The 13,649-nt window shown below is 41.5% G+C and overlaps 1 protein-coding gene across 1 annotated transcript in view; it reads right to left on the reverse strand.

The window, feature by feature from the left end:
- TGM3 (transglutaminase 3) overlaps positions 1 to 13,649 on the reverse strand; it is a 63,309-nt gene that overhangs the window by 20,044 nt on the left and 29,616 nt on the right. Inside the window, exon 8 of the mRNA XM_007934691.1 lies at positions 594 to 697. Within this exon, the coding sequence (XP_007932882.1) occupies positions 594 to 697 (104 nt within the window). The remainder of the gene's footprint in view (positions 1 to 593; positions 698 to 13,649) is intronic.

Below are 13,649 nucleotides of genomic sequence, written 5' to 3' on the forward strand. Positions count from 1 at the left end.
ATATATATATATATATATATATAAAGTTTAAAAGCAACAAATCAAAATGAATGTAGCAGATATGTGAGCACAAGCCAGCGATAGGGATGGGCTAGCAGGCCCAAAGGAGAGCTTGGCTTGGCAGAGGAACAGCCATAAAGGTGAGAAAGATGGTGGGGACACGATCGTGAAAGCCCTCGAGCTGAGCTTAGGAATTTGGACTAAATTCCAAGGGTAAAGGAAAAGCAGAGATTTCTGCACTGGGAGGAATAGGCTACTAGTAGTGGTTCAGGAAAATCATTGTTGGCAGAGAAAGGCTCCTTCCCTCATTGCCTGGCACGTACCAGGGCCTCTACCTCCTCCACAGAAGCAGCTTCAGCAGCCAGTGTGGGTGCAGGGAAAGCACTCATTTAAATAAAAGCCTGAGCCAAACAAAATTAGGAGGGAAAATCTCTTTCTAAAATATTTTTGTTTTAATCCCATGTGCATTCCACCGAGAGGACTTTTGGATCACTTTCCGTGCTGCTTGTCCACTAGTGTAAATAACCAAGATAGGCTCCCAACTTAGAGCAAACCTAGAGGAGGGTACAGTCAGCAGCCAGCAGAGGTGTTACCTTGGCTCCTCTCCTGGGGAGTTGCGTCCAACACCTGCCATCCACTGTATGATGGGCCCAGATCCGTCCGGGTAAACCAGGCTTCATTCCAGACATGGAAGTTCCTGAAGACAGAGCCATAAGATGCAAAGGTTGCCCAAGGTTATATGGCAGGTGAGCAGCAAACAGCACATCTCTGACCTGATAGTGCAGTGACCTGATGCGCATCTGTGACAGCTACTGTGCTAAGCCTTTGTGAGTATTTTCACTTAAATCCTCATGGTGCTATGAGATGGGCACCATTTTTTATCCCTATTTCATAGAAGAAGAAACTGAAGTTCAGAGAGATAAAGCAGCTAGCAATGACAGAGGTAATTTTTAACTCTGGGTACAAAATGTTAACTCCAAAGCCTAGCCCCTTGACCACCATACTGTCCTGCCTTTCTGAGAACCAATGAATCTAGGTTTGACCCAGCTACCTGGAGGGCAAATATACCCAGCTCTCCCTTCTGCCTTTTGCTGGGGTACAGGTGTATTTTGGGTATAGACTGGAAGTGGACTGCAGGAGGAGTGACAGATCTGGTGGAGATTGCCTCAGAAGGACTCTGGTTGGAGTGCATTGAAGAATTATATATCCCAGTCCTAAAATGTCCTTCATCAATGGAATTGCTATTCACCTTGTTTCTCAACCATAGTCTTTGTCTTCCCCTTCCCTCACCAGGAACAGTCAATTAGCCAGATCTTATTCATTCCATCCCTTGATTCTGCTCTCTTTTTTCCTTTCCACTTCCACTGCAGCTATGTTAATGCCAGCTTTGGCAGTTTTTGGTCCAACTTGAAGAAAATGTAAGTACAACATAAATCCAAGCTCTAGCTAATGTGGAAAAATTTAGAAGTGGAAAAGATAGTTCTAAGCAGAATACCAATTTCAGAAGCCACAAACGGAAAGAGTGATAAATTTGACAAGGTAAAAATATTAAACTTACATGTACAAAAAATGAATAATTAATAAACTGGAGTTCTGCACCTGGTATGAACAAGTAAGCTCTTAACAAGTGGATTCTTCTTCAGATAACAACAAGAAAGTCAGACAAAAAAAAAAAAAAAAAGAAAAACAACTATCTGAGGTTCTCTAGAGAGTGAGAAAAGCAAGAAGATTTTGGAGAGGAGTTAAAATTGGAGGAAGCGGCCAACATGGGGTGAGTTGCACTTTTTGTGACTGACCAAAGGACAGACCACAGTTGCTCTAAAATGCCAGGCAGAAAAGACTCCAGACAGCCCAATCTTTCTGACCTCAGTAACCAGGCAACAGAGCCCAGTTGCTAGACAGTGAGGGAGAAATGCTGGAAAGGAAAGAGTCAGATAAAGGCAAACCCAGATTCATATATAAACTTTGAAGCATACATGTGTGAGGCAGACTACAAACAGCTCAGCTAAAAATGGAAGAATTGAACTGAGATTTTAACTGCTGCCTACCACAGGTGAAACAGAGGTTGCAGTTCGAGTTTGCCTAAAGTAGACTGCTAAAACAAAATACCAGAATCCAGACATGCCTAGTGTTCCAGAGATACAATCCAAATTTACCCACCATACAAAGAACCTGAAAACATGACTTATCCTCAAGGGAAAAGACAATGAACAGAGACCAATTCTAAAATAACCCAGGTGTTGGAATTATCAGACAAGGCCTTGAAGTCAATTATTATAACTATGCTCAATAAAGTAAAAGAAAATATGTGTGTACCAAATGAGAGTAATTCTTAGCAGAGAAATAGAAAATATAAAAAAGAACGAAATGAAAATGTTTAACTGGAAAAAACATACAAACCCAATATCTGAATTAAAAAAAAAATTCAGTGCATGGGCTTAGTAGCAAGATAGAAATGACAGAGGAAAGAATAAGTAAACTTGAAGACAGATCAGCAGAACTTATCCAATCTTAAGATTAGAGAGAACAAATAATTTTTAAAAAATCAATAAAATAGTTAAAATGTATGCAACACATATGCTAGATAATAATTTACCATAATTAATATAGAAAATTGCTTACAAATCAATAACAAAAAGACACAAAAAGTCAAACACTCCAATAAAGAACAATGAGTAGGCAATTTTCACAAGAAATACAAATGACCAATGAACACGGGATAATAGTTTCAGCCTTACTAGCATTAAAGCAAATTAAATTGGCAAAGAGATAACATTAGCATCTATCAGCGAGACAAAGGTGAGAGTATGAGATGATACCTGTTGTTGAAAAGAGTGTGGGGAAAAGAGCATGATCACACACTACTGATGGAGTTTAAATGGGTGTGACACTTCTGGAGGGTGATTTGGTAATGACTATGAGAAGCCTTTAAAAATCTACATACCCGATGAGCAAGCAATTCCACTTCCAAGAAATGCAACTATAGAAAAAACTCACGTGAGTACACATCAATGGACATGTACAGGTGTTTACTGCAGCACTATTTGTAATAGCAAAAATATTGGGGAGAATGTTAGATAAATTGTGGCATAGCTATGCAATGAAGTATCATGCAGCTGTCAAAAAGAATAAGGTAAATCTAGCACTTGAAGATTAAAGACCATATAGTATGCAGTTTGGATTACACTTCAATATAAAGAAAACAAAAATCCTCACAACTGGACCAATAAACAGCATCACAATAGATGGGAAAAAGATTGAAGTTGTCAAAGACTTCATATTACTTGGTTCTACAATCAACACCAATGGAAGCAGCAGTCAAGACATCAAAAGACATTGCATTGGGCAAATCTGTTGCAAAAGAACTCTTTTGAGTGCTGAAGAGCAAAGACATCTCCTTGAAGACAGCTGCACCTAACTCAAGCCATGGTATTTTCAATTGCCTCATATGCATATGAGAGCTGGGCAATGAATAAGGAAGACCAAGAAGAGTTGGATGCTTTTGAGTTGTGGTGTTGGTGAACAATACTGAAAGTACTATGGACTGCTAAAAGAACTAACAAATCTGTCCTGGAAGAAGTGCAGCCAAAATTCTCCTTGGAAGTGAAAATGGCTAGACTTCATCTCACCTACTTTGGTCATGGCAGAAGGGCCCATTCTCTAGAGAAAGATGTCATGCTTGATAAAGTGGAGGGTCAAGAAAAGAGGGGAAGGCCTTCAACATGATGTATTGACATGATGGCCACAACGATGGAGTCATGTATAGTAGGGATTGTGAGGCTGGCCCAGGACTGAGCAATGTTTCATTCTGTTGTACATAAGGTTGCTATGAGTTGAAGATGACTCAATGGCACATAGCAACAACAAAAGCACTTACATGGAAAAATGTCTAAAATACATCATGAAGTAATAAAAGCAAATTAAATATTACATACACTTATTATGTTATACACACACACACACACACATATGATGAACTCATTTGGCTTCAAAAACTATACTTAAAAACTCATAGAAAGTTAGTCCTCAATAATTCCATTACCTTAGGTACCATGAACAGTTTGGTGTATATATCATATATATGGACATATTTTGGTAATATGGACTAAATTTTAACATTACTTATTTCTGTAATGTTTCCATTTTCTATAATAGGTATTTCTCATTACTTCTATAATTAGAATATAAACAAATATTTTTAAAATACGTATATTATTTAAATAATTATAGCTAACACATCAATTGTTTCTGTGTTGGCACAGTTCTAACTGTCTTACATATATAAACTCATTTATTCCTTAAAACACCTCTGTAAGATAGGAACAATTATTATCCCATCTTACAAATCCAGAAACTAAGGCACAGAAAAGTTAAGTGATCAGTCTGAGGTCTCACTGGAGGAAAAAGGTAGAGTGGGATTTGAACACAGGCAAAAAGGCTCAAGAGATCATGCTTCACTGAGTTGTCAGTGAAGGCAAACATGGGTATATGGGTGGATAGATGGGTGGAAGGCAAACATGGGTATACAGGTGGATAGATGGGTGGACAGGCTGAACTATTAGGAATGTCTATGCAGCAGGGAGTGTACCCAAGACCATGTACAGGGTTGGCAGACAATGGTTCTACAAGTGTATTTGTATATTCTGTAAGAACTCCCAGGGGTACAGTAGAGCTGACAAGGGACAAGGTTGTAGTCACTACCCAGAGGGACCAAGTAGTTGAACCTGTGGGCTGGGGACCATAGTCGTAGGGGACATCAAGCTAAATTGGCATAACATACTACACAAAAACATTGTTCCACCTCCTACTTTGGTGAGTAGTGACTGGAATGTTAAAAGCTTGCAAGCAGCCATCTAGATGTAACGATGGGTCTCTCCTCATCCAGAGCAAAGAAGAATGAAGAAAACCAAGGATTCATGGAAACAATTAGTCCTCATGATTGGTACGCCATGCAATCCTCAGCCTATACGACTATGAGACCAGAAGAACTAGATGGTGCCTGGCTATCACTGTCAACCACTCAGAGGGAGGTCTATGTAGGAGATCCTGAATAGAGAAGGAGAACAATGTGGAACAAAACTCAAAATCATTTGGAAAAAAAAAAAAAAAGGAGACCAGGTTTGCTGGTCTGATAGAGCCTGGTGGAACCACTGAGACTATGGTCCCTAGCTGCCCTTCAGGTCTGGAATTGAACCCACACCAGTGGCTTCCACTCAAATAATAGCAGGCATAAGAGTTGAACATGTACCTGAGGTAGAGACATTCCTTGGAGAGAACAACCATGGGAGAAAGAAAGGCTGTTTACACACAGGGAGTCAGTTCAGAGGGCCGGAGTGCATGGAGGGAAGAGGTGACTATCGGGAGGAAGTGGGAAGGGAGGTGTTGCATTGGGGTAAACTGTCAATGTCATGAGACAACGTGTGTGTGAGCTGCTGTATGGAAAGTGAATTTGCTCTGTAAACTTTCACCCAAATCACAGTAATAAATAAATAAATACATAAATAAATACATAAATAAAAAAGACCATGCTTCTGAACTATAAAACTATACTGTCTCTCAACATTTTAATTTACAGTCCTGCATAGCAAGATACACAAAATTTAAAAATAGACTGCATAACTTGATTCCATTTGGATAATTAAAACTCTTAAACACACGAACATCTAATGTGTGTGACTATAAACAGAAAGAAATGTCTGGAAGGATCTATCCCAAAATGTTATTAGTGTTTTTTTTTGGGGGGGTGGAATAGTCAGATTACTAATGAGTCTTCTTTTCAATTTTCTGATTTGTCTGAATAAAATCAACATATTATTTTTACAATCAGGAAAAATTATTTTTATTTTGTGTTTGGTAAGAGGTTTCCTGTGGGGACCAAATAAGTTACATGTGCATGAGAGAGCTCTATGCAATACATGTGTCAGAAGGAGTTAGAAGCACCCCTCAAGTATTCATTATGTGAAATGAGACCCTGTTACATCCTTCCGTGACCAAGGGAGCTACAAAAACAAAACAAGGAGAAAGCGTTAAGGCCATAAGTGAACAAACAAATAAACACTAAACCAATGGTATGAGTGGAAAGAAGTAATAATCTAATTCACTGCTGAAGGAATTATAGGTCATTACAACTTTTCTGGGAAGGAGCCCTGGTGGCACAGGGTTAAGGGCTCAGCTGCTAACTGAAAGGTCAGTGGTTTGAACCCATCAGCGGCTCCGCACTGGTGATCTGCTCCTGTGAAGATTGCAGCCTAGCTAACCCTGGAGCTCTGGTGGTATAGAGGGTAAGGCATTTGGCTGCTAACCAGGTCAGTGGTTCAAACCCATCAGCTGCTCTGTGGGAGGAAGATGAGGCAACCAACTTCCATAAAGATTTACAATCTTGGAAGTCCAATGGGGGTCACTATGAGTCAGAGTCAACTCAATGGCAGTGGATGGGTCAGTTCTACTCTGTCATATTGGGTGCACTGAGTCTGAATCGACTCAGTGGCACCAACGATAACCTTTCTGGAGTCCCTGGGTGATACAGTGGGTGACCACACTTGGCTGCTAACCTAAAGATCAGAGGTTTGAGTCTACCCAGAGGTGCCTTGGAATAAAATCCTGGTGATACAAATCTGAAAAATCAGCCATTAAAACCCTATGGAGCACAGTCCTATTCTGATAAACATGGGCTTGCCGTGAGTCAGAATCCACTCGACAGCAACCGGTGGTTAAAAATTTTCTGCCAGGGCAAGTGCAATAGATGTCATGAGCCTTAAAAATGTCCTCTCCTTCTGACCCAAGATGTGCCCTTTCTAGTAATCTCTCTTATGTCCAAGATTTACATAAAAGAATGCTCACTGCAGTGTAATTTGTAATCTCCCCAAAAAAGGAAGTGGATATCTACAATAGGTGACAATAGGGAACTAGATAAACAATGGTCCAACCACACAATGAAATATGATGCATTTAAAATCATGTTTTCGAAGATTACATAATGACATAGGGAAAATGCTCATAATATGATGTTTAGTCAAAAACACATGATTCAAAATTGTGAAGTGGCTGGTTTCCAGCTGTGGTATAAAGTAGGATCCATCTACTGCATGCTCTGTCTTGTACCCATGCCTTATGAAATAGATGATCTTAACTTTATAAACAACCACTAACAGAGAAAAGATTGGAAACTATCAAATGCTAACTTTGAATAATGAAAATGATGTGAATTTGAACAAATGTAAACAATGGGATGACAGGTGACTTTTACTTTCTTTTTCTTCTACATTTAAAATTTTCCTATATGTGTGAAATAAAGTCATGATAAAAACGGTCTTTGGAGACACCCACACAATGTCTTTTTTGGTCTTTGAGGAGGGTTAGAATGAGAAGACACGGGGAGTGTGGGAGGAGCATGCTGGGTAGGCGACAGAGGCACGGGAGGGATGGAAAAGCAGCAAGAACACCAAGTTTCATATCCATTTTGTTCCTGGCAGAGAACCCTAGGGGAGGGGCAGGTCGTTAAAAATTGTTAAGTAGCTATTGTTTGAAAACTTACTTGCCAGGCACGAATTTAAGACAGAGCAGATAACAAATACATCCTAGTTCCTCCCTTATTTGGAAGCCAGCCACTTGACCCACAAAGGTTTTGGGATGTGTGTACCTTTCAAATGCCCAAGGGCACCATGATGGAAATTCTGGTTTGAGTATCTGGTTGTGTGCCATGTCCCACCCCCACCCCAACTTTGAGCTCTGTTCTTGTTTCAGGGTTTCAAGCTGAGAAGAGCCTATTGTAGGCCTCAGAACCAGCTGAAGTGTTCACTAAAAGATGTAGATTCCTACCCCTCCTATCACCTTTCACTCAAATTAATTTGAATGTAGTCTTTGATGTTGATAAAGGGCTTCCCTAGATACAGCAGCTGAGTTAAGCTTACCTTTGAATTCATAGGCTTGATTAAATTCATAATCAGAGTCAGAAAGCTCTACTTAGAAGGTGTCCCCAAGCTCCAACCGTTCCACTGGTAAACTCCTATTTGTCCTTCCAAACATAGTTTCAATATTTCTTGTTGTTAGCTGCTGACGAGATGGCCCAGAGTCATGGCCACCCCATGCACAACAGAACACTGTGCCTTCCTGCACCACCCCATGATCAGTTGGGGATCAGACCGTTGTGATCCAGAGGGTTTTCACTGCCTGATTTTAAGGTATAGATCACCTTTCTTCTTAGTCTATCTTAGCCTGGAAGCAGCACTGAAACCTATTTAGCACCACACCAACATGGAAGCCTCTGCTGACAGACAGATGGTAGCTGTGCACGAGGTACACTGGCCAGAAACTGAAGTGGTTCTACGACGTGGAAGGGGAGAATTCTACCATGGCACCACCACTGCTCCTAGTTCAGACGCTAAACTCCAACCAAACTCACTCCCGTCGAGTCAGTTCTGACTCATAGCAACTCCTCCTTGGGTTTCTGAGACGGTAAATCACTACAGAAGTAGATTGCCCAGTCTTTCTTCCGAGGAGTCGGTGTTGAGTTTGAACCGCCAGCCTTCTGGATAGCAGTCAAATGCCTTAGGCACTATGCCATCAGGTAGTTCAGACACTACCCCTGCCAAAAAGCTTTCCCAACGTGCCCAGAGAGCACCAACCATATATCTGTGCTACCTCCGACATTTTACTCCTTCTACTCTATTATCACCAATCTGTTTAAGCAGCTGTGAGTTTGGCCGGCACAGTTCCTGCATCTGGCTCCTCATGGACCTTGGTGGAGGGTCTGACACAGTACTTGTTCAATATGTTTGTTGAACCAAATTGTCCTGTGGCCTAGGCACTCTTAGAGCTTGGGTTTCCTCACTGTGAGTCTGAACAAATTGCTCTAGGTACATTGGGGGCTGGTCAAGTGTTAGAGGAGGCAGCTGGTATTCCAAGGTAGAGGCTGGGAGACTGACTGCATTAGGAGCTAGGAGCTCAGACCGACATCTCTACTCCAGAAGCACTGACCAATTCTACTTCCCTGGCCACCAAAAATCGAAACCAAACCCACTGCCATCAAGTTGATTCTGACTCCCAGTGACTCCCAGTGGGTTTCCAACGCTATAAATCTTTATAGAAGTATATTGCCTCATCTTCCTCCTACAGAGCAACTGGTGGCTGGTGGGTTTGAATCATTTACCTCTGGTTAGCAGGCAAATGTCTCACCCACTACACCACCATAACTCGTTTCCCTGACCACAGGGCTGGGCAATCCCACTGTCTTCTGCTCTGGAGCTCTATGAAGCCTGAAAATAAAGGATCAGGTCTGCGACTCTAGAAACTTTGGAATCAAGTCAGATGAATTAAGGAAATAAGCCAGAAATATCAAGATAAAAAAAACCTTGGCCAAACTGTCCCAAATCATGAGGTTACTGCTCAGTGGTGAAGTAGGCCCTGGAGACCTCCTTTAGAGTGGTCTAGAATAAAAGAAGTGTTCAAATGAAGCTCCCCCAAAGCATCTTGACTCTGAAGAAGTAAATACTCTGGAGCCTTGTGCCTCTTAAGCCAACCATTGGCATAAGAAGAATAATTTAAAAGAAAATTTACCTCACTAGATGATGTGTCAGGAGCTCTGGTAGCACAGTGCCTAAGGCATCTGACTGCTAACCAGAAGGTTGGTGGTTCAAACCCACCAGACACTCTATGGAAGCAAGGCAGGGCAATCTACCTCTATAAAGATTTACTGCCTTGGTATCCCAATGGGGGTCATTGTGAGTTGGAATCGATTCGACAGCAATTCTTTTTTGGTTCAGACGCTGTGCCACCACTTGTCTGTCAGTCTGTCATACTGTGGTGGCTTGCATGTGGCTGTGATGTTGGAAGCTATGCCACCAGTATTTCAAATACCAGCAAGGTCACCCATGGTGGATAGATTTTAGTGGAGTTTCCAGACTAAGACAGACTTGGAAGTAGGACATAGTGGTCTACTTCTTAAAGAAACTGACCACTGAAAACCTTATGAATACATGTCACTTTAAAGACTAAGGTGCACCTGACTCAAGCCATGGTATTTTTAGCTGCTTCATATGCATATGAAAGCTGGACAATGACTAAGGAAGACAGAAGAAGAATTGATGCATTTGAATTATGGTGTTGGCAAAGAATATTGAGTATAACATGGGCTGCCAGAAGAACAAACAAATCTGTCTTGGAAGAAGTACAGCCAGAATGCTCCTTAGAAGCAAGGATGGTGAGACTTTGTCTCTTGTACTTTGGTCATATTATCAGGAAGGATCATTCCCTAAAGAAGGGTTTCATGCTTGGTAAAGTTGAGAGTGAAAAAGAGGAAGACCCTCAATGAGAGGGATTGACATAGAGGCTGCAACAATGGGCTCAAACATAGCATCAATTGTGAGGCTGGCGCAGGACTGGGCAGTGTTTCGTTCTGTCATCCATGGGGTCATGTACTCATTGACACCTAACAACAGCAGACGCTGTGTGTATGATAAAAAGAAAGATGTGGAAAAAATCACTGCGATCCCCTGATGTAAGGGACTCTGATCTAGGCCTTCATTTTACAGACAGGAAACTGAAGCACAGAAGTTAAGGAACTTCTGTAAAATTATACATTTGAGTGTCTAACTGTCTCTAGCTGTTTGCCATTAGACCAGTCACTTCTGTCTGGGCTGTTTCCTCATGTATAAAATGAGCAGCACATCCCTCCCCCACCCTGCTCCAAAGCCTTAGCCAGCCCTACCATTCTTTGATTTGGTAAAGTCCCATTGAAGGAGACATGAGTTTCAGCTCCAGTGTGGACACTAATTCACAAATGTGGTTTTGGCCAAGTCATCTCTCTTCCTTGAGATAATGTTTCATGGTCTTTGTTTGCCTCTGTGTGAATCAAAGAGCTCCACATTCTCCACTTGAACTTGGATTCTCAAAGGATCCTTTTATCCAGCTCTGAATTGGCAGCATCCAAGCCCTGGATAGGGTTCACCCAACCCCCTCTGGGAAATCTCAAGGTAACAGCTCTCATATTTCTTAAACATCAGTCAGTAGTAATAACAACATTCTCTGGTGTCTCTATGAGGCTTCATAGTTCACAATGCTTTATAGTTCACAAAGCTGCCCAGGTTCAAATCCCAGCTCCACTACCTTCTAATTATGGGCCCTTGGGTAAATTACTCAATCTTCCTTGGTTTCCTCAACTCTAAAATGGGATGACAATAGTGCCTACCTCGTCATTTGTGAAGTATACATGTAAGCACTTTGGCCAGTGCCTAGCACATAGTGATTGCTCAGTAAATTATTAGCTATTATTTTTATTAAGCATTTTCAGATGCTTGGCCTCACTTGATCCTCACATTCTATTATTTCAGGCAAATCTGGACAAGGTTATACAGTATCAATATTTGGTAGAATATTGCAAATGCAATATAACACAGACATATGTCATGTCAATACTCCATTGTTTTAACCCATTTCAAAGGATGCACACACACACACACACAGACAGAACAACTCACCCATATATATATATATGTCAAGATAATCTCATAGCATTTATTACCTTATTTCCCAATGTCCAACTTCAAGATACCCAAAACCAAACGCTTTGCCATTGAAGAGATTCCAACTCACAGCCACTCTATAGGAAAAAATAGAACTGCCCCATAGTTTCCAAGGCTGTAATCTTGACAGAACCAGGCTGCCATATCTTTCTCTTATGGAATAGCTGGTGGGTTTAAAGCACTCAGCCTTTCAGTTAACAATTGAGTATTTCATGCCACCAGGACTCTTAACGTTGAGATAACCCACTAGAATATTGAAAAAGCAAAGATTTTCTGTCCAAACTCAAATAGTATGGTGCTCAAATGTCCTTATGATAGTAGGTTAGGAATTTCACTCTAGGCAGAAAATGATTCTTGGTTCAGCTCCATCACAGGTGCAATTTATGTAAAGGGATGGTGTGGCTCTTGGAAGGGGGAGTTTTCAGACAAAAAGTGAGGAGGCTTAGGACTGCAGTGAATCAAAAAATACAAGCTGGTAAGAGAATTAAATGATCATCTAGTCTTACATTTCACTGATGGAGAAACTTGGGACCAGAAAAGTGGAGTGGCCTTCCCAAGTCCCATGGCAATGTGGTCACCAGAGCACCCTGTCCTCATACCATTCAGTGCTGGTTCCTCACCCACATCTGATAGGGAATAAGGTAGGGAATGATCATCGGCTCTCACTATTTTCTGAGAAGGGTTTATAAAATGTTGGCAGGGGTGGGAGGGTGAGTGGTGACAGGTACTCTCAAGAACAATCAGAGCTTCTGTGCCCAGCACACTCCCACAAGGCCACAGAAATGGCAGTGGAACCCTGGAATGCCTCCACTGCCCATTCTTGCCCCAAACCAAAGCCACTTCCATCAAGTTGATTCTGACTCATAGTGATCTCCATTGGGTTTCCAAGGCTGTAAATCTTTATAGAAGTAGATTTCCCAATCTTCCTTCCACAGAGCAGCTGGTGGGTTGGAACCACCAACCTTCTCGTTAGCAGTCAAATGCCTTAGGCACTGCACCACCAGAGCTCTTTAAACTTGCCCCAGAGGTTATCATATTTGTTCTTGTTCTTGTTATGTGCCGTCAAGTCGGTCCCGATTCATAGCGACCCCTCCTTGGATTTCCGAGGCAGTATTACTACAGAAGTAGGATTGCCCAACCTTCCTTCCGAGAAGTGGCTGGTGGGTTTGAACTGCCCGCCTTCTGGTTAGCAGTCAAGTGCCTTAGGCACTATGCTATCATATTTAGAATGAATTATTAAACTGATATGAGGTAGTAGCATAAGGTGGTAACCAAGAGACCTGGACTTCCTGTCTCCAAGACACCCCTTGACAATTCCTTCCTTGAATCCCACCTTGCTTATTATCTGAAACACACACAATCCTGTGTAGCTAAGTAGCCTAAAATTATTTGTCTCTCTCTCTAATACCACAAGAAATGCTTCAAGTAGGGGGACTGAGTCTTAAGCTTTCCAGTGCCCCCATAGTAGCTAGTGTCGGGGATAATCACAGAAAGATCACCTGAAGAAGGACCCCAAAGATAAGACATCTTGTCCGACTAAGGCTTTCCTTCTGTGGAGGAAATCAAGGTCAGGAATGGCACTGCCCCAATGACCAGAACAGACAATAGCAAAAGAGAAAAAGAGAGGGTGTGTGGGTGGAGAAAAGACACTTGTTTATGAGAAGCTGGGAGACGAACTTTTGCCACACAAAAAGCAACGTCCTCAGAAAATTGTGTATGTGAGGCTCAAGAAAGGAAGTTCTCAAGTAAGCTTTGTTGCCCATTAAACCCCGGAATCCATGTGACCTTGGGTGAATTACATAATCCTCACTCCTCTCAGAGGGTAGGGGATGCTTATGCTACACAGTTCAGCTGTTGGCACAGGGTTGTTGTTTATTTGTTTAATAACAGCTTTTCCTCTTCATTTTTATTTTTCCTTAATTTTATCTCATTAGTTACAGTAAGCACATTTCAGAAAAGTTAGACCTACTCATCTGGGAAGAACAAATAATAAAGAATATTTTCAAAGTTAAGGAAAATAAAGAATATTTTCAAAGTTAATAATAATAAGGAATTTTTTCAGAGTTCAGGTGGTGCAGTGAGTAAGGCATTTCGCTGCAAATCCCAAGGTTGGCAGTTCAAACCCACCAG

Source organism: Orycteropus afer, unplaced genomic scaffold, assembly GCF_000298275.1.
Source record: "Orycteropus afer afer isolate SDZICR_OR568_19922 unplaced genomic scaffold, OryAfe1.0 scaffold00020, whole genome shotgun sequence".
Taxonomy (NCBI): Eukaryota; Metazoa; Chordata; class Mammalia; order Tubulidentata; family Orycteropodidae; genus Orycteropus; species Orycteropus afer.